Source organism: Heteronotia binoei, chromosome 21, assembly GCF_032191835.1.
Source record: "Heteronotia binoei isolate CCM8104 ecotype False Entrance Well chromosome 21, APGP_CSIRO_Hbin_v1, whole genome shotgun sequence".
NCBI lineage: Eukaryota > Metazoa > Chordata > Lepidosauria > Squamata > Gekkonidae > Heteronotia > Heteronotia binoei.
In genome coordinates this window covers 55,862,890-55,890,254 of record NC_083243.1, presented here as the reverse complement: position 1 = coordinate 55,890,254, position 27,365 = coordinate 55,862,890, and the positions used below count along the sequence as shown (strand labels likewise).

The 27,365-nt window shown below is 41.8% G+C and overlaps 1 protein-coding gene across 1 annotated transcript in view; it reads left to right on the top strand.

Moving 5' to 3' along the window:
* Nucleotides 1–27,365, top strand: part of MIPOL1 (mirror-image polydactyly 1) — a 339,211-nt gene that overhangs the window by 274,767 nt on the left and 37,079 nt on the right. The window contains exon 11 of the mRNA XM_060262096.1: nt 16,253–16,483. Coding sequence (XP_060118079.1) covers nt 16,253–16,483 — 231 coding nt within the window. The remainder of the gene's footprint in view (nt 1–16,252; nt 16,484–27,365) is intronic.

Sequence of the window (27,365 nt, the reverse complement as noted above, 5' to 3'; positions counted from 1 at the left end):
AGACAGCACCCCAGCAGTTGTAGAATGATATTTGGAAAATTTACTACCTTATTTTTATGAGCCTCTCAAGATAAGCTGTTTCCCTATGGGAAAAGACATCTGCCACCCCAATTCAAGACATCTTTTGAACAAGACACTCTTGGGGAGTGGTTGTGGCTCAGTGGTAGAGAATCTGCTTTGTATGCAGAAAAGTCCCAGATACAGTTTTTTACATCTGTACTTAAAAGAATCAGGCAGTAAGTAATGTGAAAGATGCCTACCTACTTGAAACCCTAGAGTTGCTGCCAGTCAGAGTGGACAATATTTTCCTTGTTAAACCAGTGGTCTGTCTTGGTGTAAAGCAGCATCATATGTTTACTTTGATCCTCCGTGTTCCAAGTCTTACCCAGCATCTAAGCTTTCTCAGATGTTTTGGACTTGCCCTAGACTTGGGAGAAAGACACTCTATAAATGGCTGTAGGATCAGAAACTCCCTGGGTTTCATGCCTTTTGATATTAAGTTCAGAGAGTGAAGGGCATTGAGCACTCCATAGTCAGCTGCTTTTGTAAATGAACCATCTGCCAGGAAATTGGAGTTATCAGAAGGATTCTCTTGATATTTTTTGAAGGTTCCACCTTCAGTTTTACATGAGTGTGTGTGTATATAACTATATCTATATATAACTGTCTATATCTGTACGTACATACATGCATATGTACATACATACATAAACAGCATACAAGGTCTCCTAATGTTAATGGAAATGTATCCAGAAAACCTACCCTACCATACCCTGAACTGGATGGCCCAGGCTAGCCCCATCTCATCAGATCGCAAAAGCTAAGCAGGATCAAGCCTGTTTTGTGTTTGGATGGGAGACTACCAAAGAAGTCCAGGATCACTATGCAAAGGCAGGCAATGGAAAACCATCTCTAAATGTCTCTTCCCTTGAAAATAGGGCTGCCAGGTCCCTCCAAGACCCCAGTGGGGGACTTGGGGGCATTACTGGAGGGAGCAGGACAACTGCAATGCAATGACATCACACAAAAGTGACATCATCACTTTGGAAATTGTTGCCCCCCCCTACTTCTTCCCAACCCTTAAAATGCTGTTGGGAAGAACGTGGGGGGAACTGTGTGCACCTGCAGTCCAACTGTGGCCCCCGCTTCTTCCTGACAGTATTTAAATAGTCTCTTTAAATGCTGTTAGGAAGAACCAGGGGAGAAAGCCATGCACCCAAGCCTTGGAGTGCAGGTACACAGCCTCGTTTCTTCCCAACAGCATTTAAAGGGGAGTGCATACTCCTGCATGTCAAGCTGCAGATTTGCAGCTTGGTGTGCATGCATGTTCAGCTCCGCCTCTTCCTCCTGCAAGATTTAAAGGACCATCCAGCTGATCAGCAGCCATCTGCTCCCGTCAGTCAGCTGGAGGGCTTTTTATATCTTGCAGTAAGGGTGGTTGCTCTTGGGACAGAGCATGGGGTGGGGCTTCCCCCAACCAGCCAGTTGGCTGATGGCAGGAAGGCGCCCCCAAAATCAGGGGAACCCCTGTGGGGACTGGAGGTCTGGCAACCCCACTTGAAAACCCTATAGAGATGCCCTAAGTCAGCTGCAGCTGAAAGGCTTCCTATTGCCACCATCCACAAAACCAGTCTGAGCATAAATCAGAATGGAGTCTTCTGTAAAGGGACATGATTGCTGCTGAGATAACTTGCATGGCACAAACCATTCTTCCATTTAAGAGACTTTCACTTTCATGTTTCATTTAAATAAAAAGAACATTTGCCTCATGGTTTTTCATGAGGCATAGTACTGTAGGGGGGTGGGACTGGGGGAAATTAAAATGTAGAGACCCTGCTATAACACTGCCCTTACAGAAGACAGGTCACAGGGGAATGAGTGGACTGCCTCTTTGTTGTGTTACTCTTGACATTAACTGTTGTTTTAATTAAATCATTTTAAACAATAGACAATGTTGAGGACTAATGAAGCCAAACATAATTAACCCCGTTCAAATTATTTCATCTGTTCATTCACTGTAAAAGTAAACTTTGTGAAAGGTGACTTTTCAAAGCTTTCTCCTCTAGGGGCGTCGGAGGCATTTCTGAACCATGCTTTTGTCTTCCTGGCAGCTTTAGTTTTATAACAGCTTTTAGTACAAGTTATTACAATTCTTTTTTTTGCATAAAGCAGGTCATTTGAAGTTCATCTGTAGGTGGGGCAGGCAAGGTGGATTGGGGGACAGTCCTGATAGATCTATTTCAATAATTAAGTCATGCATTTTTTTTTCCCCCTCCACAAAACCTGTATGTCAGGTTTAGCCAGGTGGGAACTGTTTTCATGGCTGTTATCTTTGTCAAAAGGAATATTATGAAAATACAGAATTACTGTGCATATTTTAACTCTTGGTTAAACAGTGGAATTGTACCATTTTTACTGCATCCTATTAAATGATAATACAGGAGTAATTATTACTTAAATGTAATAAGGTGTCTGTGGATTACCCCTCCATTCATCCTGCACAAGAAGCTTTTAGAAAATCCTACTAAGAAAATTAGCCAAAGTAATATGAGAATAACATCAAATTCATACTGACGTAGCATATTCTCCCAGCAGTTAACCTATACACCTGATCAATGATGTCTCGTTGCTCCATTTTCCAAAACTGTTTTTAAAACACCAAATCCCCCTTGCCGCAACTATTTTACTAAGAACTGTTTCAAGACAGGAGTCAGAGCTGCTCAAACAAATAGTGGGAAAATGGGACCGGACTACTCCACTCAATGTAGTGCAAAGTCTTCCATCTTTTCCGCTGGAGGAAGGCTCTGCATGTTGTCTAGTGGAGTAACAAAATCCAAGCCATGATTCCTGAACAGAAAGGATGCCTTAATTTACCTCCACTATGTGACTCTATCTTGAAGATAGTTTTAGGGGGGTACCCATGTTGGTCTGCACTAGAAGAGCTAGATTTGAGTCCAGTAGCATCTTAGAGACCAACAAGATTTCCAGAGTATGAACTTTTGAGAGTCAAGGCCTTTCTGGAAGAAAGGCAAAAAGATGCTTAATCCATTTGCACTTCTTTCCACATTTGTACTGTAATATGGGATGTGTGGATCATTGATCTGCCTTGCACTAAGATCTAGGTTAAAACATTGCCATGGTTGGGGAAACCCATATGAGCAACATCTTATATTCCAGCGTAGTGAAAAGGAAACACAAATTTTCCTTTTTGCACTGTGTATTGGTGGCAATATAGGAAGCAGCCTTAACGACCTAGTTTCATGTTCTGTATCAAAGCATGTTGCTAGGAAGAAGCAATTATAAGAGGGAGTGGAGTTTGGCTGGGATGAAGTAAGTGCTGGACTCTTTCCTTGCACACGTCATTAAAAATTTCTCTCTACCAGTTACTTTTCACTCCAGAGGTTTCCAAATGTGCTTGGAGAAGATACCTTAACAAAAGAAAAGCAGTGTTGTGGCATAATTTGATGCAGATGGGCAGAATAAGAGCCAGCATGGTGTAGTGGTTATTGTTAGACTAGGATCAGGGGAGACCCAGGTGTGAATCCCCACTCTCTGTGGAAGCTTGTTGAGTGACCTTGGCTAGTCACACACTCTGGGTTTAACCTATCTCACAGGGTTGTTGTGAGGATAAAATGAAGGCCAGGAGAATGATCTAAGCTGCTTTGGATCCCCATTGGCAGGGTATAAAAGAAGTAAATAAATAAAATAAGATTTAAACACCCCCATGGCTTGTCACCTCTCTGACTATTTGCCTCTTCCCTGAGAAAAGCACTTATTGATTTTTGTTCCTTGCATTTGCCTGTAAAAGGTCAGTGGGTTACAAGCCATAGAACCATGCTATTGACTCTCTAAAACTTAAGGGACTTTGTAACATGATATAGAAACTTGGTCCTAGAAAAAAGATAAGTCCTGGATATATTCAGATCTCTGACCTTTCATCAAGAATATGGCAGGGATATTATCATTTTTAAACTCTATGGAGTGCTTGGATCCAATACTAAATCAATATATAGTAATGATTAGGGATGGGCATAAATCAGGAAAATGTTGGTTCATGGTGGTATGTGGTTCATGGGTTTATGAACCTCCACGGACTTATTTGTTTGCTGAACCAGTTTATGGTTCATTACATTCTTGACTGAGCATCCAAAAGTTGCTCCTGGGTACCCTCTCCAATAATGGGGGGTCTGCTTCCCAACCTCCCTTGCTGCTGCTTCAAACAAAATGTCAACTTTTTTGCCTTCTGCCCCCTGGACCTGCACCTGCCCAAGGTGCTGAAGACCCTATTCTTTCACTGCTCACACCTCCTGGCCTTCCTCTATCACTTCCAGGGGTTGGCCAGCTGGCATAACCCCCTCAACCACTATAAAATCTATTATACCCTTTTTTCCTTTTTGACAGCTTCCTTCCCCTGTGTCTTACCCCAATCCTCCCCCCCCCCCCCATGGAAGCTGCCACAGCTTTCACAAGTGAATTCAGAAGGCACTTAAATGCCTTCTGCATTCACTGGAGAGTTGTGCCACCACGGTGGTGTGGCCCACCATTATTTTGGGCATCAGTATGTCTGGCCCACAAACCCAAACTGAAATGAACCAAAACTCAAGCTGGTTCATGGGCAGCTTGTAAACAATGCAATTGCCTGAACTGCAGTTTGTGATCCAACAAACCGGCCTGGTTTGTCACAAAATTCAGTTCATGTCCATGCCTAGTAAAGCTAGTAAGACAAAGTTAGGATATGTAAAGTAGATTCAGATGGCCAGCACAAACCCTACATGCTAGGATATAACTGTGTTTACCTGAAAAGAAGACAACCCTGAATGTAAGGCAATCTCTCTCAAAAAAGATGATACATAATTTTTTTTTTAAATTATTGTACATGTCTTTCAACTTATATGTGGATTCAAGACAACCTTCTTTTTGTTTGAAAGCAGGTGGTGGTGGGGACAAAGTCTTCCTTTCAGGTAAATTGGTAGGCTACCAGATCATTTCCTCACCTTGATTTAATCACATTTTCCATTGAAAGAGCTCTCACGAGGCATAAGGCAAAGAAAAATAATAGGGCCAGAGTTACTACTAGAATTAATTTTGCCAGATGTCAGTATCTCCAAACCTTTACAGTATGCTTGAACCCATGGATTTCAGGATGGACCAAATTGGCAAATTCAGCTTTAACTTGCAACTTTAACAATGCTGTGGAACTTCCACAAGAGTAACTACATTTCTTTGTTTCAGGATACATTATGTTGCTAAAGAGAATCTTATGCTTGCAGACTGCAGTGTAGCTGCTAGGCTGCATGAGCAGAGTTTGCTTCCCTGGATGGGAAGAGTCAGGGGGCACCCGTTTCGGCGTGCAGAGAAAAAGGCGGGATCTGACACCCTCCCACCCACCCTGGCCCTCCCACCAACCCTGCATGTTATGTGGGCAATTTGCTGGTTGCCTCCTTGGAGGAGTGGGGTAGGAAATTTTTACACCTTGGCTGATTGGCAGTGGCTAGGGTGCGTTTTTTGCCTACCCTACATAGCAATGCAGTGGATTGAGGATTTGGCTATCGGGAGGCGCTGTTAAATAGGCGGTCACTTTAGTGGCAGGTTTTTGGGGTTTAGGGCACTATGCGGCTAGGGGAGGACTGCGAAGCATCCCCCTTTTGGGGAATTTGGGGTCTGGCATGATCAGGCTTCGGGTTTGAAGACCAGGGTTTGGAGAATGCAGACTGTCCAGGAGGCTCAGCTAGAGGGTGCCTTTCTGGCGAGATGTGCGTCTGGGTTGGGCCCTGCTGGGCCTGTCTGGAGGGAGCTAAGTAACACTCAGCTCTGGCTGGGGGGCTGGGTCTCTCGCCCGTTAATTGCAGAGGAGCGGTCGCGGTGACCCCTAGCCCTGGCTAGGCCGTTGGTGGGGTACCCTTGATGTTTATTACAATATTGAATAAAGTGGCCCAATTTTATACCAATACTCTGTGTCTGACTCTTTATTCCGTCCTTGGGGAGCAATAGCAGAAGAGAAAAATAAGGACACACTCCAGCCTTATTTTTTCCCCCTGTTCCTTATGCCTCATGAGAACTCTATAGTGGGGGATAGGGCTGTTTGTTTGAAGAAGTATCTCTGTTCATTAGATAAAGGAAACTGTACCCTATCATTCCCCATTAACCTACCATAGACATGAGCTCCAGAGAGGATTACATTTTATGCATGCTAGTGTAATTTTATACATTCTTTGTCTCAGATTAACATTCAAAAGTGTTGAGTTACACAGATTTTGTTGATAAAGATGAAGAATGAGGCACCTGAAATTGTCAGAGGATCATGTTTACGAAAAACATGCTTATGAAATCATGTTTATGAGGAGAAGGCTTCAACAGGTGGAATGTTTTAGTACACACACAAAGTATTGATAGGAAAGACATAATTCTATATGAAAGTTTGAGGAGTCTGGATTAGATGCTTCATATAGCAGTGCTATTCAGCAACTAGTGCTCTATATTAAAGTGAAAGATGAAGGGTGACAAAAGCAAGTACTTATTTACACAGTATGTAATTTACCTATGTTTTAATGACAGTTACTATAAAAGGCATTTTTAAACTAAATACATATACAGTGATGTCTATGAGCCAGTGTCCTGCTTGTAGACATCCTAGTAGCATTTGTGGTCATCCCAGTAGCAGTTGTTGAATATTGGAGTAGATGTACCATCACAAGAATATCATTTATTTATTTTTATTTATTTATTTTATGATTTATATCCCACCCTTCCCAGCAAGTGGCTCAGGGCGGCTATTAATCATAGCTATTACTCATTTTTAAAGAGATATTTTGCTATCCTAGACTGTGACATGCTTCATTATTTTTTCGCCTGCTATTGGAAGAGGCTTTGGCCTTATCAGCCCCATCTGTTGTGCTTGTTCTCCTCCTGTATCTAAGGAAGTCATTTTGAAGACTCAGCCCATATTATTAGCAGAGCACTGTCATGAGAGCAGGGTGGCCACCAGCAGGGGAGGAGGGGTAGAGTTGCCAAATCCAGATTGGGAAAGTCCTGGAGATATGTGGATGGAGCCTGGCAAAGACAGAGACCACAGTGGGGTACAATAGAATCCACCCTCCAAAGCATCCATTTTCTCCATAGGAACTAACTTCTGTAGTCTGCAGATGAGCTGTTATTCTGGGGAAATCCCAAGGTCCTACTATAGGGTTGCCAAGTCCAATTCAAGAAACATCTGGGGAGTTTGGGGGTGGAGCCAGGAGACATTGGGGCGGAGCCAGGAACAAGGGTGTGACAAGCATAATTGAACTGCAACGGAATTCTGGCAATCACATCTAAAGGGACCGCACACCTTTTTAAATGTCTTCCTTCCATAGGAAATAATGAAGGATAGGGGCACCTTCTTTTGGGGATCATAGAATTGGACCCCATGGTCCAATCGTTTTGAAACTTGGGGGATACTTTGGGGAGAGTCACTAGATACTATACTGAAAAACTGGTGCCTCTATCTCAAAAAACAGCACCCCCAGAGCCCCTGAAACCTCCAGATCAATTTCCCATTATACCCTATGAGAATCGATCTCCACATAGAGAATAATGAAGTACTCAGCAGACTTCCCGCCCCCCATTTCTGGCAACACTGAAGGGGGATTGGCCTCTCTACTCATGAGTTGCTGCCAACTTCTTCAAAGTAACACAGACACCCCATCCCAAGAGGAAGCCTTTCAATCAGTGACTGAAACCTCCGGAGGTAGAAACACACATGGTCCTCTGGGGGCGGAGCTCCCCCCCCCTCCGCCGGCCAGACTCCCCAAGGAGATGCCTGTGGCAGCCAGAGAGGATGCAAGGACTACGAGTCCCAGCATGCACCTCGCAAAGGGAGGCTGGACTGGAGCGAATAGCAGGTCTTTGTGACCCGGAGGAAGGGAGACACCTAAAGACTGCGAGGGAGGGAGGCAGGCAGGGAAAGAGACACTGCGCCGTTTCCCCCCCCCCCCGCGCTTTTACGTTTTTGGAGAGCGGGGGAGGAGGCTGCTAATCCAGGGGTCCCCCGACAGGGCGGGGGGGGGGGTTGGAAAGCCTATCTTACTATGAGGCTGGCATCCCTACATGAGACACTTATACTGCCCATGACTTCTTTGTTCTGTCCAAACCTCCTTGGTACCAAGGCTCTAGGCCCACTATACATGTATCTGAGGTCTAGCAGCTCCAGCATGGTGATGTAATTAGAATGCTGGGTTAGGCTTGGAGAGACCTGGATTCTATTCTTTGCTCATCCATGACCTAGGACTAATTGTTCTTTGTTAGCCTTCTTCACGGGGGTGTTGTAAGGATAAACGGAGGTGAGGAGAACCTTAGAAGTATAAAAATGCATTGAAATAAAGACACACACCCCATACTGAACCCTACCCTGACCTGGATATCCCAGGGTAGCCTGATCTCATCAGATCTCAGAAGCTAAACAGTGTCAACCCTGGCTAGCATTTGGAGGTGGGACCTTCAAGGAATACCAGGGTTGTGGCATGACGGCAGGCAATGGCAAACCACCTCTGAATGTCTCTTGCTTTGAAAATCCCATAGGGGGTTGCCATGTCAGTCTGACTTGAAGGCAAACAACAACAAAAACATACTGAACCCTGCCTGCTGCCATCCTTAATTGCAATTGGACATAGCATTTTATGGAATACTAGTAAATTAGGGTGTGTGGCCTAATATGCAAATGAGTTCCTGCTGGGCTTTTTCTACCAAGAAAATTCCTCCATTTAGCTATCATAACCCAGTAAAGTGAATAACAGGCCTATCTTCCATACAGTTCTCTAATCTATTTGTGTAGCCATCAAAACCAGAAACCATTGCCATATCTCATGACAGCAAATGCATATGTAATAGTGGTCTTATTTTGTTGGCTCTCTACCTACAGCCTATCAATTTAATTGAGGGACTCTCAAGTTCTAGTAGTGTCAGTGAAAGACAGAGAAAAAATTCTCCAATCACTTCTTTAAAGTAATAAATTTTATACACCTGTGCCAGCAGCACCAGGTATCCTATTTCTAAATTCCGAAGCGCCAGCAACTTTTGCTTTTTTGTGGGGGAGAAGGAGCTCCCTATGATGTGTTGACTCATCTATACTTGTGCATCAGTGCTCTATCAAGGAAACACGAGTGTCCAAAAGATTTCTCTGTGTTCTTTTGTAAGTATTTTCTGTTTAACACACACACACGGAGCTGAATATCCTCCATTTGAAGGCTGAATTGAAATACATTCTTTTAAGCACTTTGCATCAGGGCTGTATAATAAATGAACAAATTATGCAGAAAGAGGAAAGATAAAGTTTCTTTTAAGAGTTCTTTAAAGGTATCAGTTCGATAACAACCAAAACACCTTTTACTGCCATTAAATATTTACCAAGACTTGGCGTTTGGGAGAGGGGTAGTTCAGAGCAGTGTGCTTGGCTCCATGCAATGCTATTGATTAGCTATCAGAAGGACATTGTTAATGGATAACTTTAGGCATTACTGAGCACTCCACATTCTTGTCCACGCATTTTTTTTAATCTGAAGATGACCTAAACTAAAGTCAGTTGGAACTGACACTCACCCTGCCATGCATTGCTCAAGAATACCTACAGTATGAACAAAAGGTTCAGACAAATCAGTTGATCAGTGCTTTAAGCAATCCATTCTAGTGGCTGTTGTCATCGCTGCTGGACTTTAGAACTGAATGTGTTTACATTTAATTAGAAAGAACACACAGTTTACATCGCACGGTAGCTATCAATATCGAATTGGAATTGATTTCCACTCTGTCTCCTAAATCACTATTCCCTTCAAACTAATTTTGAAAAAGCAGCTTGCAAAATGAGTCATATAAATTTTAAAACAGGGTAAACAGCATTCCCTAGAGACGATAATAAAAGTAAATGGCATAAAGCACAGCCATTAAGTTGAACTTGTTTGGAGGTGATTCTAATGCCCGAGTCGTGTTCCAGTGCTATGAGATTGCTGTTATCAAATAAGTGTCACTTCTAACTGAATGGGCACTCTACAGAATTCTTCACTTTGCAGAAATGGCCCACTGAGTCCTTTAAACATCTAAGATCCAGCAAAATATCATATCATGTTATCAGAATGTTTTTTAAATGAGCCCTCCTGTCATTTGGTTTTGTTTTTTAAAAAAAAAACGTTTAAATTCTACAGGAAATTAGGATTCTTATGCTGTTGAGTCTTTTTACACAAATTCTTGATGGACATCATAGTAAATATCCCCTCCCCAGGTCACAGTAGATTTCAGTTTGGCTTCTGCACAACATTGGTATGCTTCCATCAGTCTACTGGATTGCATCAGCTCCTCTGTGATTTTTCCTGGCACATTACACCCAAACCAAGTTTAGGAAAGCATGGAAGGGAAGGTAAAGATTTCTGCACTTTACATTCACATCTAGCACTATGTCCACTTCCACCCAGTTTCCACCCACTGAAATACACATATTGAACTTTTTGCTGGTTTGCAGTATCTTTAGTAATATATAGCTATCATATGTTAACGCTATATGTACCAACTACCAGTTTTCTTGAATGGCAGCAGGGAAGGCTTGAATGGCAAGCAAGGAGGATGCAGCATTATTTTTACAAATGTCTCTGCATTCTCAGTGGATGTCAGAGAACAGGGCATTGTGCCACATGGAAGCAACTTTAAAGTGAAAAAAATCATACAGAGACAGATTAAATCAATGTGTGTGGATTTTGCAGGGTAACGTGCTGTGGTGAACTATTGAGAACATCTCCCTTTATCACTCTGGTAAAATTGTCTCAGAACTGTCATGTCAATTTGGCTAGTGATATAATTGTTTCAAAAGGCTGTCATGTTTGGAACCCTGCCATCGTGAAGCCCCAATGTCAGTTTTAAAACTGCTATTTTAACAACTGTTTAAATAGGAGTGGTGTGAGATGTTATTTATTTATTAGATTTATATCCCGTCCTATCCCAAAAATGGGCTCATTGAGGCTCACAACAAATATAAACAAAATAGCAAAAACTTATAAGAACCAAGTTTAAAAACGAACAGAACAATCAAAACAAGATGGCAGCAAACAAAGACAACTCCAGAACAGTCATAGTGCCTCCTGCCAGATTTTGGTCAGATAATGTATTTCTGTAAGCGAGGGAGGCCAAGATGGATTGAACATCCACTGCTACAGCCAAAGACCTGGTGGAACAGCTCCATTTTACAGGCCCTACGGCACTGTAACAAGTCCTGCAGGGCCCTGATCTCACATTAGAGTATGTTTCACTAGGCCAGGACTGAAACAGAGAAAGCTCTGGCCTTGGTTGAGGCTAAGCAGATGTCTTTCAGGCCAGGGACTACCGGGAGGTGTTGATCAGCAAAGTGCAAGACTCTCCAGGACACATACAGGAAGAGACAATCCTGTAGGTATGTTGGTCCCAGCCACATAGGTCAATACCATAACCTTGAACTGGATCAGGTACTTATATAGCAGCTCATGCAGTTGGCATAGCAACAGCTGAATCTGTGCCCACACAGACATTGCCACCAGCAAGTGCACCACCACATTCTGCACTAGCTACAGTTTCAGGGTCGGGTTCAAGGGCAGCCCCACACAGTGAGTTACAGTGATTTAGCTTGTAAGTGACCATTGCATGGACCACTGTAGCTAAATCCCAAGAAGTGAGATAGGGAACCATTTGCCTGACCAGCTGGAGGTGATAAACAGTTGACCTGCCAATAGTGGTGACCTGGGCCTCTGTGAGAGTGAGGCATCCAGGATCACCCCAAGGCTTCTCACCCTTGGTGCTGGGGTCAACAATGCCCTGCTGAGCGTTGGAAGCTGGATCCCAGTCCCAAGGCTCCATAACTCAGGTACAGGGCCTCCATCTTCATTGGATTTAATCTCAGCTGGCTCTGCAGTAACTATCCAGCCCCTAATACCCTGTACAGAATATCTGGGGTGGAGTCTGGCCAGCTGTCCATCAACAGATAAAGCTGAGTGTCATCAACATGGTTGATGGCAACTTAGCCCCCAAACTTCCAGACCAGGGGTGTCAAATGTCCAGCCCATGAACCACACCTGGCCTACCCAGGGCTTTAATCAGGCCCCATGGGGCTTTTTTCTCCCCCCTCCTGTCCTCACCCTTCAAAGCTACCAGGCTGCTAAAGTTCCCAGCTCCTTCCTTGTCTTTGTAGGCTGAAGCAGGAAGCAACTCTGGGCCTGCAAAGCTGCAAAGAAAATGCAGAATGAACTTTTCCATTAAAATCTCTGGGAGTAGTCTATCTGGCCACAGAGACCTTAATGGAAAATCCATTCCATTTTTTCCTTGCAGCTTTGTCTGTGCTGCTATATATTTTAATGGTGTGGAGTTCAGTTTCACTTTCCAGCGTTTATATGGCCAGTTAGAAGTTGTTCCTTGCTGAAGTTGTGTGACCTTGCAAATAAAGAGCCAGCATGTTTCTGCTGAATGGATTTTAGAACAGGTGTCTAGTGAGTACTCTAACCTGGAAACCCACAGCCAAATGGGGATATTACACTGGAGAGCCATTGACAATCTGAGAAGACCTGGGGGCAGGGGGAGAAGCGTGCAATGCCCAGCCATTTCATGTTTTCCTAAACCCAGAGCACTTTATATTTTGGTTTCTATTTTTAGTTTCTTCTTTGATCCTTGTGCTTTTTCTTGATGTTTTATTTTTAAAATTGCATTGCCAAATCCCACTATTCCCCCACCATTCTATTTTAGACAAAACATCATAAGAGTTTAAAGCATGTTTGAATTTTAAGTAAAAAATATTATCTTTAATTGTATTTCTCTGTATCCTTTATAAAACTTATTTCTTCACTACCTGGCATTACATTTTATGGCACACATGGCCTGGCCCCACAAAGTCCTATATATGTCCGATCCAGCCATCATAACAAATGAGTTTGAAACCCCTGCCGCAGACCAACTGGGCAAGAGAGCACATAGAGAAACTTAACATGGTCAGCAACCTTATGCGCTGTGCAGTGGAGTCTTATTAAAATGAAATTTGGGTTTGATTTCTATTTTTGTCCAGTGTCTTAGATTATATTACAATAAACAGGATGGTTTGCATAGCAGATTTTATAAGCACAAAATGCTACCTTAGAAAAAGCTACAACTGAATGCATTCTTTTCATATAACGTTGCTAGCAGCACAGACCAGATTTTAACTCTTGGATGTTAAAATAAGTTGGATGAGCATTTCAATCCTATACATATTTACTCAGAAGTAAATGCCACTAAATATAGGGCTGTAACTATTAGAAGTCTAGCAGTGCAATGTTTAAGAACACTTTCCTGGGATCAAGGCCCATTGAAGGGACCTGAGTAGGGTTCAGTAGTCCTGCTCAGGATTTTGTACTCTAGGATTCTGTTTGTAAGAACTCACAGTGTTTTCATTCATGCCTATTAAATGGGATAGTGAATTCTTTGGCTTACAATTTTTATTCTTAACTTGAAATGTTTGAAGATTTCCCCCCCTCTATACATAGCGAAATCAGAGTCTGTATCTTTTATCTGCTACTCTTCCAGTGATTTTTGGAGTTCCTTTGCTTTGTGGATTTTTCATGTCTCTTTATACATTATTTATATTTTCAAAATGTCTTTATTTAATTGAATAGGTACTTCTCAGCGTTTTCAAACAACCTCAGGTGGTAGGTGTAATGACATACCAATATTCTGACCTTTCACTTTTAGATTTCTATTAAATCAGCCATACTTTACTTATGCATGTAGGGTGAGTTTTAATTTCTATATGATATGGCTATGTGGTGATATGGTCATATCATCTGCAGAAGGGAAAGAAAAGGACTGTGTAAGCCAGTAGTCTTGACTCAGAGCTTGTTTATTATCCCATGTTTATTTTTCAGCGATTAAAACAGGAAAAACAGTTTATACTTCATTTCTTATTTGGACTGTAATCATTCTGGAGTATGTTTATTCATGTGCATTTCATCATTATGTCTTTTACTCATCTAGCATTTGCACCAAAAAATTCTTCCCAAACAATGGTTGCAAACAAACTATTTTATATATCAAGTATCAATTTTAAAACAAGTGTTTCAATATGAAAAAACCTCTGCTATTAAACTAGGCTAGGATTGCCAATCCCCAGTTGGGAGCAGAGAATCCCCTTGTCTGGAGGCCTTCTCCCTGATCGGGGTTATCAGAAAGTGGATGGGGGAGGAGGAAATGTCCACTAAGCACTCCATTATACCCTATAGAGAACAGTCCCCATAGGGTATAATGGAGAATTGGGGCTCAGGGTGGGCAGGCTGGTTTTTTGTTTTTGTTTTTTAGGTTGAGGCACCAAATTTTCTGCATAGTATCTCCTCAAGTTTCCAGGGGGTCCAATTCTATGAGCAGCCAAAAGAAGGTTCCTTCCATCCTCCATTATTTCTAATGGAAAGAAGGCATTTAAAAGGAATGTGGTCCCTTTAAATGTGATGGCCAGAACTCTCTTTGGAGTTCAGTCATGTTTGTCACAACCTTGCTCCTGGCTCCACCCGCAAAATCTCTTGGCTCCATCTCCAATGTCTCTGGATATTTCCTGAATTAGACCAGGCAATCCTAACTAGATTGCTATTTCTCAGTAGAATTTTCCTTGGTGTGTTGTTATGAAGAAAAATGTATGGCTAATTATTCAGAATCATAATAATTTGGAAGAAGAATGAACTAAAAATCTAATCAATAAATGTTGCAAATATTGTCTTGTTTTCTAGTTTCCTGTAGTTGCTACATGCTTAAATGGTAATGAGGTTGTCCCAGGCTTGACCTTAATAAAACAGGAGTTCAGGGACATCTCACAGTGCAATCCTGGACAGTTATGTCATTTTAAGTCTATTGAAGTGAATGGGTTTACAAGGCTTGACTTAGGATATCCTAAGAATCATAGCATCATAGAGTTGGAAAAGACCTCCAGGGTCATCTAGTCCAACCCCCTGCACAATGCAGGAAACTCACAAACACCTCCACCTAAATTCACAGGATCTTCATTGCTGTCAGATGGCCATCTAGCCTCTGTTTAAAAACCTCCAAGGAAGCCTCTCCAGGAACCATCTCCTGAGGAAGCCTGTTCCACTGAAAAACCACTCTAACAGTCAGGATGTTCTTCCTAATGTTGAGCCAGAAACTTGTGATTTAATCTCAACCCATTGGCTCTGGTCCTACAGAAAACAATTCCACATCATCCTCTACATGACAGCCCTTCAAGTACTTGAAGATGGTGATCATATCACCTCTCAGTCGCCTCCTCTCCAAGCTAAACATGCCCAACTCCTTCAGCCTTTCCTCATAGAACTTGGTCTCCAAGTTCGACTAACAAAACTTAGTGAAGCAAGATGGGCCTTTCGCACATAGGGAGGGGTTTGTCTGAACCAGTTTCTATGTGAAAATCCTCTAAACAATCACCACATCCTTCAAAGTGACATATGTTCTTTTAAGGCACTGTGGTAGTATCATTTCCCCATATATTTCCCAGTTCATTTGAAACCCAGAAACATGGGGAAAGGAAATCCAAATACACTTCCTCAGTCATTCTTTCAAGGGAAAGTTCTTGACTAAAATGGAAATGATAGCACCTTGTAAGTTTTTTGCGAAGAACAAACACTGAATTATTTTGTGCATTAAAATTGCTATGTTGTTGTTAATGATAATGATAATGATGATGATGATGATAACAACAGCAGCAGCAGCAACAATATGTTTAGAAGCCTATTGAAACCAAGCAGGTCTAGGTCTGGTCAGATCCTGGGAGATCTCATGGGACCATCTGTATATACCATCTTGAGTTTCCTAATGGAAGAAAGGTGACATATAAAAGTAATAAATTAAGTAATAGTAAACATTGGTTCAACCTTGTATGATTTTTCTGTTTGTGAAACTTTGTGTCAACATTTCAGATCTTGGGTTGATGGGCTTAGGGATGCCAGCCTCCAGGCAGGGCCAGGTGATCTACCCAGAATTACAGCTTACCTCTACCTCCACCCCCAAATCTTCAGGAGTTTCCCAACCAGGAGAACACAACCCTACCCCACCCTCTGCCAGTGGCCAGAGGGGACCTGGCAACCCTAACAGTCTTCCTTTGGCCATTTTTTTAAACATTTTTGAAAACTTTTTCATTTTACATTTTTTAATCAGACCCTCTAGGTATTGTCCTATCTCCTTTGACTGTAAGTACAGGCTAGAGATCACTCAAACAAACAAACATTGTGCATCACTTGATCATGTGTCTTTGTTTTCATAGCCTACACCAGTCTTTGTCTCAAGAAGCGAATCTGAAGGATCAGCTCAGCTCTGCTCTGACGACATATGAAAAAGCTCTGAAAAACAGAGAGGAGATTGTCTCCATGCTTCTTCTTCAAAATGAAGAACTGGCAACCCAGCTTCAGCAAACGGTAGAGGAGAGAGCAAACATGGAATTAAAGTTTCAGGATGCTTCAGAGGCATCACAAGAGGCCAGCAAAAAAATTCAAAAGTATGTCACTTTCTTTCTTAAAATGTTGTTTGTCAACTAATGGATCCTTATTTCTTTTTAGATAGTATAACATAGAGACTGAAGTTCTTGTTATTGCTTTTTTAAAAAATAAGTTATTGGAGTTTTTAAAAGGGACTTAAACCCTGTTTAAACAATTCAACAGATTTAGTAACATTGTTATTCCATTTCTACCTTCACCAACAAAAGATTAATTCTTTGTCAGTCATAAATAATTTGATACCACATGCTCACACTATCTACTGGTGGGAGAGGATTTACTGTTTTTATCCATATAAAATATTTTTCTAATAGCTGATTCACACATTGATTTTATTTTTCATCCATTTTTGTGACCACAACTATTTATTATAGTCACAACTACAAAGGGAAAGTACCATGGGAAAAAAATAGGGAGAGTACCATGGCATTGATCCAGTTAATCTCTTTTCTTCTGCATGACTGATATTAAAACTGTTTGAAACAGCAGGAGATATCCTCATGGATCTGACTTACCCTAATGGACAGCTTCAGACATTCAGGTGAACAGGGAAAGTACCTTCTACTTTGCACTTACTCAACCCTTCTATTAAAAACATAAGAAGAGCCTTGCTGGAACAGATCCATGGTCCATCTAGTCCAGCATCTTGTCTCACACAGTGACCAATCAGTTCCCCTGGCTAGCCAACAACAGGGCATAGAGGAAGAGGCCTTCATCTCCTGGCTTTGGGATTCTGAGGCTTTGTGCCTCTGAATGTGGAGGTTCCCCTCAGTCACCATAGCTAGTAGCCATTGATGGAGTTAACTTCCATGAATCTATCTAATCCCTTTGAAAGCTATTTATTTCTGTGACCATCACTACATCCTCTGGCAGTGAATTCCATATTTTAATCACTTTCTGTGTATTTCCTACTACATACACTCTCTATGTCCATCCTGAATCTACTCCCCATCAGCTTCATTGGATGCCTTTGAAATCTAGTATTTTGAGAGAGGAAGAAAATTTCTCTTTGTCAACACTCTCTACCCCATGCAAAATTTTATGAACCTCTGTCATGCCCCCGTTAGTCACCTCTTTTCTAAACTGAAAAGTTCCAGACTCTTCAGCCTTTTCCCATAGGGATGATGTTCCAGCCCCCTCATAATCTTGGTTGCCCTGCTCTGCCATAACCAAAGCAGAGTTGCACATGCTGTGAAGTGCAGTTACTGACACAATGACCATGTGTACCTCTTACCAAGAATAAATAAAAAACCTCAACAGAGCTTTGTGAGGAGGGGTACGCATGTTAAGTTTAACCATGACCTGTTTTAGCCATCATTGAACTTCCCAAAACCTCTGACACAGCTACTGTTCTGGAATAAAAATAGCAGCAATCAAAAATAGCTGTTTTTAAAGTGTATTTCCCATTAAACCAAAATACTGTATTGAATAAGTTAGAATAGATGAATAGATGGGTGAAAATGGAAGATAAAATTGGAATTATTTGAAACTACTCAGTAAGATGGCATTTAGTATATAAAGGCTTATCAATTACTCCCAGATTCCCTAGCTATGATTGCTGCACTGGATTACAGTATATCAATTATTCTTGGCTCTTCTTCAAAATGAAGAGTTCTTCTTACACTGTAGTTGATGAATGAAGAGCCCACTTCCATTGCTGATCTGTGGACTTACAGATTGCACTTGGTAGACAACAAAGTTTTTCTCTGGGTTCCTGGGAAATACAGTCACAGCAGGCAACCAGCTTTAAAAGAGAGCCAATTTGGTGTAGTGGTTAAGTGTACGGACTTATCAGGGAGAACTGGGTTTGATTCCCCACTCCTCCACTTGCAGCTGCTGGAATGGCCTTGGGTCAGCCATAGCTCTCATAGGAGTTGTTCTTGAAAGGGCAGCTGCTGTAAGAGTTCTCTCAGCCTCACCTGCCTCACAGGGTGTCTGTTGTGGGGGGGAGGGAAGTTAAAGGAGACTGTGACTGCTCTGATACTTTGAGATTCTTCTTCTCTCCCCAGCCAAGGTTGAGTCCTCACCTCTTGATGTGCCTTGGCTCTTACCTGCCATACCAGAATTCCTTTCTTCTCCTTACATAGAAGAGAATGGGTCACTTCACATACACTTGCACAATTTTAGAACTTGATTACATGAAGAATGGTTGTAAGTAGAAGGAGAGCCTTGTTCTAGTGTGGTAGCCTCATGCCTTCCGGCAATTTCAAGGCCCAGCATCTCTCATATTATTCTTCCATTTAATAACCAGCTCTCATTGCCAAAATATCCAGATGGAATCAAAATGAATGAATGTAGATTTTTATCCTCATGGAAGACTCAAGTGGAATAATATGAACGTTAATGTCACTTTAAATTTATGTGTGTGCAGCCTCCCTGCAAAAGAACTCAGCCTGCTTACCAGAATAACCAAGTTTAATCAAAAGCCAGGTTTTTATTGGCTAGCTTGCAGCTAGATTAATAACAAGCCTTGAATACAAGTTCATCACAATTCTTGTCTTTCGGTTGTTCAGTGTCATGGAGAGAGATTGCGAAACAGGAAAACTGAATGCCAAAAAGGTCATCATCTTTTGACAGATTTCTCACAGAAAGTCTCTAATCTGAACTTCCTGAAAAGCCCTGGCTTTACAGGAAGCTCAAAAGTTGGCAATCAGTTTGTACTGAAACTCATTCTCCTTTGCTTGGCTTATGCACTGAAACCCACAGCATTTAAATTTTCGTATTGTGGTATATGTGAATTGAGACACACCATTGTTTTTTCCCAAATGGAATTAAAATGACTGAAAACTAGTTTCTGTTCAATGACAAATTGTACTGAAGTGTGGCATTGTTTGAAATTAGACTGGCAGTTTGCTGCCCAATCCTATGTATGTTTGCTCAGAAGCAAATCCTGCTGTGGGCAAAGGATAGCAGTGGTAGTGTCCCTGGCATTTTTACAGCTTGTGCTATGATTTTTGCAAAAGTCAAGCAAGAGATGGAGAAGACTGGCCAGGCATCCCATGAGCTCTGCCACAAATAAAATTTTCAAAGCATTTGCATTACCCTGCTTCAATCCCTGTTGTGTGGCCACTCAGCATTCCTGCTTTTCCTCTAAAAGAACTGTGATAACCAATGATGCTCCTCCTCCCAAATAATTTTAAAAGAATCACAGTACAAGAAAGTATCTAGAACATTATTTGTCCCTTTCTAATGAAGTGACACTCAACTGCTTATTCAAAATAAAAGTTTTTAAAGGAACAGTGGAGGAGGAGGAGAAGGAAGAAGAAGAAGAAGAAATTGGACTTATATTCCACTCTTCACTCTGAATCTCAGCTCTGTGAGAGCTATGACTGACCCAAGACCATTCCAGCAGCTGCAAGTGGAGGAATGGGGAATCAAACCCAGTTCTCCCAGATAAGAGTCCACACACTTAACCATTACACCAAACTGGGTGTTGGATCCTATCTAAAACTTCTCTGCCTCCCACCTTCCATGGCAACCCAGTGTAGTTGTATAAAGTGTATGATAGAAAGAAAGAAAGAAAGAAAGAAAGAAAGAAAGAAAGAAAGAAAGAAAGAAAGAAAGAAAGAAAGAAAGAAAGAAAGAAAGAAATTCTCCTTGAGCGCATAGATTTTTTTCCAACAGGATCCAACCTGATTTCTGTCAGTTTCTTACCTACCCACTTGCTTAGAGCCAGATTTGCTTCTGGAAATCCTGTAAATTTAGTAATTCCTTCTTGGTACAGCAACAAAGGGGAAAACATAGTATACAGTCAGTTCTATAATGCTGTTCTATTATGCTATTATGCAATGACAGTCATTTAGATATTGGTTAATTCCCTGTGATAGTCATCTGAATATGGGCTAATTTTACAACAGCGGAAACAAAAGCCTTGTTTTGAGTCTTCACATTGCTTTCTGACAGCCTTTCTTTTTCTGATGTTTTACTGACTATTATGAAACAGTTTCTGAATTTCTCTGATCATTTTGTGGCAGCAATCCTAAGAACACTTTTCTGGGCGTAAACCCTATTGAGTTGACCATGTGAAGTGATAATATCGCTTTACTCTGCTCTGGTTAGATCTCACCTAGAGTATTCTGTTCAGTTTCGGGTGCCACAATTTAAGAAGGATATAGACAAGATGGATTGTGCCCAGAGGAGGTCAACAAAGATGGTGAAGGATTTGGAGACCAAGTCCTATGAGGAAAGACTGAAGGAGCTGGGTATGTTTAGCCTGGAGAGGAGACAACTGAGAGGTGATATGATTACCATCTTCAAGTACTTGAAGGGCTGTCATATAGAGGATGGTGTGGAGTTGTTTTCTACAGCCCTAGAACTAGTTGAAATTAAATCAGAAGAGTTTTTCAACTAAACATTAGCAAGAACTTCCTGACAGCAGTTCCTCAGTGGAACAGGCTTCCTTGAGAGGCGGTGGGCTCTTCTTTGGAAGTTTTTAAGAAGAGGCTAGATGGCTATCTGACAGCAATGCTGATTCTGTAAACTTTAGGCAGATCATAAGAAGGAAGCCAGGAAGGGTTGCATCGATGCTTTGTTCTCATGCCCCCTTCTTACATGCCCAGGAAAGTGCAGATTGACTCTTCGGGGTCAGTCAGCCATTTTTCTCCAGGCCAGTTTTGCCAGGGATCCTGGAGGGGTTTTTATTTTTATTTTTTGCCATCTTCTGGACATGGAGCAGATATTACAATTTGCATTCCACAGTTCAGAGTGCAGCCTTGCATATGGGAAGGAAGGACCAGGAAGAAACAGAACAGATACCAGGAGAGAGCAAAGCCATCAAGACCATGTGTCATGACACAGGCCTTTATTTGGTTAGAAAGTAATCTTAAACCCAAAATTTAGGATCTGCTTCACAACAGTGTGAGGAGAGCTGATATATATCTTGTAAACCTGATGCTAAATCTGGCAGAAAGCAAAGCCTCTTACAATATGCTTGAAAGAATGTTTTATCTTATGCACCAATATCCATCTTCTCCATACCATACCAGCAATTGCCATGGATGTGATGCATGCATGGAAATGCTGCACATGCTGAGGGCTACTGGTTTTTCAGTGTTTCACCTGTCATGTAATGTCACAGTCAAGTATTTCTGGCCAGACCCCAGGAAGCTGTGATGTTTACACCAACACACAGCCTCCCAGGAAGCTTCAAAAGATGGGATGGGTGGAAATCTGAGGAGTAAGAATGGTTTGAGTCTGCCAGTCCCCAAGAAAACAGTTGGTTCATGGAAGCATGTCATTCACATTTTGAAGTAGTTCTAGTATACAAGAAATGGGAGCAGTTTCAAACCACATTTAACTTATTGCCGTTTTCATGTGTATAAATAGGATTAATATGTGTTCTCTGTCTGTACATTCACATGGATGTGGACATGTTTGTATGTGCACTGAGACTACATTGGATCCAATAGAACATTTCTGAAGTGATTTCTGCCCTCAAAGTGGAACTTTCACACTTCTTTCCTCCCACTGTGGCCCTAAGTGCTCCCCAAAATTCTGTTCCCAAAAGCAGGAGGGGGCAAACCAGACATTTGCATTTCAGAGATGGAAACTATTCCATCTACAGAAATATTCTATTGAATCTGCCATACACAGAGTGTAATATGCATATTATTTTACTTTATTTGCCTACCTGTGAAGAATATTATAGATGCTTTAATGGTGTTACAAGGAAAATTTCCATAGTCTAGGACCCATTATACACACACATCTTACTGCAGATTTTCAGAGCAGAAAACTTTTAATCTGGACTTCAGATTCTGTGTCCATCTTACATACCATTTTTTCCTCCAGTGTATTTATTCTGTAGCTGCTTTTTAAAACACACTTTTCTAAATTGGGATTGAATGTCACTTTTGACATGTGGGTGGTGATGTCCAAAGGTTGTTGTTTTTTTAATTTACACAATTATCCTATCATAGAACATAAGAAAACATGAGATGCTGTATTGGATCAGGCCAGTGTGGTTCAGGTTTTGCACTTGCATTTTAGTGTTAGTTCCTTGAATGAAAGGGAACAGAAAAGAATGCAGGCAAAGGGGGGAAACCCAATGTTGAAATACCAACACTTTTTAAAAAACTAACTAGCAGCTGAGAAGCCCCATTTTCCATATTGCTGAGCACTAGGGAATTCTCTGCTGTGTTATCAGCCACAGTGAAAAACAGGAGTAACACAGTCTCATGTGGATCACATGGGGGAACATGTTGGGTGTACAGAATGCATGGTAGAACCCACTGACACTGGCATTGCAAGCTGTGATTGTTGGCAATATGTGTGTGTGTATGTGCATATGAGCATATGTGCCTATGCAGTGTTGACTGCAACTCCATCACACTATACTCAGGACTGCAATTTGGATGGAGGAGGAGTCATCTGGCAGAAGTTCTGGAGAGCTTTTAAATGTTATGGCACTAACTTTTAAAGGGGGTGTGTGTTTTTACCAGTGCCCTAGCACAGCTGCAGAGTAACGCTAATTTCCTGCCCTTCATTGCAAATTCTCATGGTTTTCTCTTTGTGATTCTCTAATTTGATCCTGCACACTGGTTGTGATCTTGGCAGTGTTTAATAGCCTGTCCTGTGCTTTTACACTCTGTCCTCCAAAGGATTACACTCTGTACAATAAAGGATCAGTCTCAAGCAATTCTTAAGTTTAGCGATTTGCAGAAAGTCTGTGTGGTTCAGTCACCATTTTAATGTTAGACTTCCAGAGACTGCCAAAATGGTCTGCCCCCCCCTCCAAAAAAACATTTGTTCACTAAAGCATTAAATGTTTTCAAAGCTTTAGGCTTCAAATCCCCCTATCTGTCTCTCTTTACATTTCATGTCAATTTTATTCCACACTAACGATCTCACCCCATTATTTGGTGTGCATGCAGCATCAGGGGAATAATTTTTGCACTGGGGATGCTGCCATTTGCCTCCTCTCTGATCCCCCTTTCAAGTCAATACCAGCAAGGAACTAAACCTTGCACAGCTCCTTTTAAACTTTCCCTTATCATTTTTTTAAAAAATTATTCAGACAAGACAAGCAATAATTTAATATCATTAAATTCATGCTGCTTGTCAAAAGAAATGAAAAATTTTAAATTGAGGGGGGAAATGGAGCTTATACACCGATGAAAGGGGAAAGATGGCAGAAGGTGCAGAGCAGGGCATTTTTTGTAGAAAAAGCCCAGCAGAAACTAATTTGCATATTAGGCCACATCCCCTGACATCACCATTGTTTCACTCAGGGCTTTCTTGTTAAAAAACAAACAAACAACCTAGCAGGAACTCATATTGGGCCATACCCCCTGACACCAAGCCAGCCAGAACTGCTCAAAAAAAGCCCTAGTGCAGAGTGGGTGAACAATCTCGATGTGCATGGGGGGAGTGACCTTTGAGGCAGCAAAAGGTCAGGGGAAATCCAAAGGAATCTGTACACTTTTGAATTACCTTCAGCTTGGAAGTGAAACAAGGGGGAAATTGCCACAAAAGCACTCTCACGAAACCTGGAGAAACAGCAACTAGAAAGCTAAGCAGGGTTGACTCTGGTTAGTACTTGGATGGGAGACCTTGAAATACCAAGTCAGGAGGACAGAGGCAGGCTTTATTCTGCCACCTCTCTGAATATCCTCCAGGCCCCCCAGTAGGGGTTGGTCACCAGAGGTCGACATGACTTCCAGGTGCACATGCACAGGCACGCACATGCATACACACACACACAATACAAAAATACCCCCAAAAGGGAGGGAAATCAATGCAGAATAACAAAGAAAACCCAACAGACATGCATAATGAAAGCGAGGAAAAGCACCCATGCATAATAGGCCTAGGAATGCAACCACAGATCCAAGACCAAAAGCAACCCATATTGCTTAGAAACCAAAATCATTTCATTGGTGCAAAAATGCAATGTGAGTAACAGTGCTATCCTAAGTAGAATTATAACACTATTCTAAGTAGAATCCCATTGATTTCAACTGCATTATAATGGTATAACACTTTCTACAATTACACTGTGAATCTGCTTGGGGTTTGATTGAATCTGACTAATAAATTTTATATGAGACATGAAAGATAAATTTGCTGCCTATGTAGGAGCAAAATATTATCAAAAAGAGGGTGAAGACATCTTGGTTTAGTGGGTAAGTAGACTGTGAATACAGGTGGATAACTGTGTTGCCAGACTTACCTAAGTAGCCTACATCAGTTCTTTTGAATTTGTACAAAAATAATTTGCTGCTATAATAGTCTTGTATGGGCTGGGATTACTAAAGAGGAAATTTTCTAGCTTTGCTGTAATCCTCCCCCCCCCTGAAAAAATTATGTAATCAGTCCACAAAATATAACTTAAACCATGCTAACTTTAATATCAACTTTTATGAAAAGAATTAACTCAATTCGACGTGCTTAACTATGTTGGAAAATGTCTGCCAGGTAAGTGAATGCTAAAGTTGGCCTTCTGAGCCTGTAGCAAAATTAAACAGCTGGATAAAGTCTTTTGACAACAACAGCATGCCCTTTTTATCAAGAAACTGTGGAAATGCTCACTGCCTCTTCCCAGCACCCACTGTCAGCCACACCATCTTATAATTCAACCTGCAAACAGATTAAGCAGCTGAGTTTGTGGAATGTGTGTTTACTTTGAGCTCAGAACCCTTGTGTGCCACTATAGAGATTCCACTGACACCTCCAGGACAGCCACACAGTCAGTTCTTACTCATCAGCAGGGAAACTTGGCTGAGAATTCACAATTCTTTTGTAACCTCAACTGCTTCATACAGATCAGCCATTTGCAATTAAGTAAGACCTAGTCTTTTTTCAACACAGAGAAAGAGGGGGGGGGGAGATAAAATATTTTGCATTTTAAGAAGAAACTGACAGATTCCTGTCCTGAAAGCTGCTGCTGTTGCTGCTTCATCATCTTCTTTTTCCTACCCCATGATAGGGTAAAATCTTCTAGCCGCACTCAAGTAAAACATATAGACTTTGCTTTGAATAAGAAATCAAGAAAAGCAAACCACACAAGCAGCATTTTCTAATGCCCTAATTTTCTGTCATATTTCACTGTTAGGGCTGCATTCAGACGTCCTACTTAAGTAAAAGGTATGCATGAACCTGACTTATTGCCAGGATTTGGCTTACATAGCGTAGTCCTTTTTCCCCTTCATTCTTCCATTATCCTTAGTGGTTAAAAGTGAACTCCAGTTCCCTGCAATATATGAATACAGATGCAAATGTTTACAGTATACGTGATAGTATTCGGCAAAGGTTACATCCACGTCTTTTCAGAGTATATCTATAATGTCTCTTTATGACACTAGTCAGGACTGTTTCACACCATTTCTGGGATCAGAGCTTCTGCTTTTGTCATGGAAGTGCCCTGTTCAGGGCCAGAAGGTCATGTGTCACAGAACTTCACAAATACTGAGCAAAACCCTTCTTGTGGCAGTGCAAGAAACTCTCTGCTAGCCCAAGAATGGGGGGGGGGGGGAATTGTAGGATTTCGTCCAGTTCTCTCTCCATTTTTCCAGACCCAAGGGCTGTTCATTGTTCATCATTAGCTTTTGGGTGTGAGAAAGCATGCTGAAAGAAGATTCCCTTCTGAAAACTCCTTATGCTGCTGGTGTGTATGACTGAATCCAAATTATAGAATGAAATAGTGTGCAGGATTACTAAAGATTAATGAATTGGTGATAGATATTTTCATACACCAGAGACTATCCAAGGCAAGTATGTTTTCACCAGTCTATGGTTTTCCAGTTAATGGGAAATTAATGGGACAATTTAATTATCTAGGGATGAAATTCTAACGTTAATGGCAGCCACCAAGAACACTCTGTTTCTGGAACTTATTTCCAGCAAAGTGACAATAAACCCTGACTGTAAATGACTCCAGATTGCAACTAACTCTAACATCAGAGTAATTCCAAGATACCAGTCAGGAGAAGGACCAGTTTATCTGTAGCCAATCACAGCTCTCCTAAGTAAGAACATAAGAGAAGCCATGTTGGATCAGGCCAATGGCGCATCCAGTCCAACACTCTGTGTCACACAGTGGCCAATTTTTTTTATTTATACACACACACACACACATATATATACACACTGTGGCTAATAGCCAGTGATGGACCTCTGCTCCATATTTTTATCTAACCCCCTCTTGGAGCTGTCTATGCTTGTAGCCGCCACCACCTCCTGTGGCAGTGAATTCCACATGTTAATCACCCTTTGGGTGAAGAAGTATTTCCTTTTATCCGTTTTAACCTGACTGCTCAGCAATTTCATTGAATGCCCACGAGTTCTTGTATTGTGAGAAAGGGAGAAAAGTACTTCTTTCTCTACTTTCTCCATCCCATGAATTATCTTGTAAACCTCTACAAGTACAGTATAAACTCCAGACAGGACACTCATCTTTCAGCTGATAGGCATGCAGCATAAGCCTCCATCTCTCTGGCCTCATATCAGGCACATCTATTCTAGCCTGCCTAATGCACCTTTGCAAACTGCTTAATAGACAGGTATAAGATGAAGGAGGCTGTGGCTCAGTGGTGGAGCACTTTTGGCATGTTGAAGGTCCCAAGTTCAGTCCTAGGAATGCCATTCCTCAGGTGGGGGCAGAGGATCCCCCGATTTCACTTACTCCAGCTCACCACCAGCCAGGTGGCCATCAAGGGAGACTCCACTCCTGGACAGCCACCCCTCTCCCAGCCCTTCTGCAGTGAAAGAAAAGAGTGGGTGCTGCACTCACCTGCCCTGCAAGTAGCAAATTTCAGAGCAGGTGCACGCTGCACCCATACTTTCTGAGTGGGGGCTGCTGGCTCCTGCCCTGCAAGAGGTGAGCCCTCCTCTTTCAGGGCAGGTGCACATGGTGTGCCCACTCTTTCCAAACAGGGGCTGCCAGCT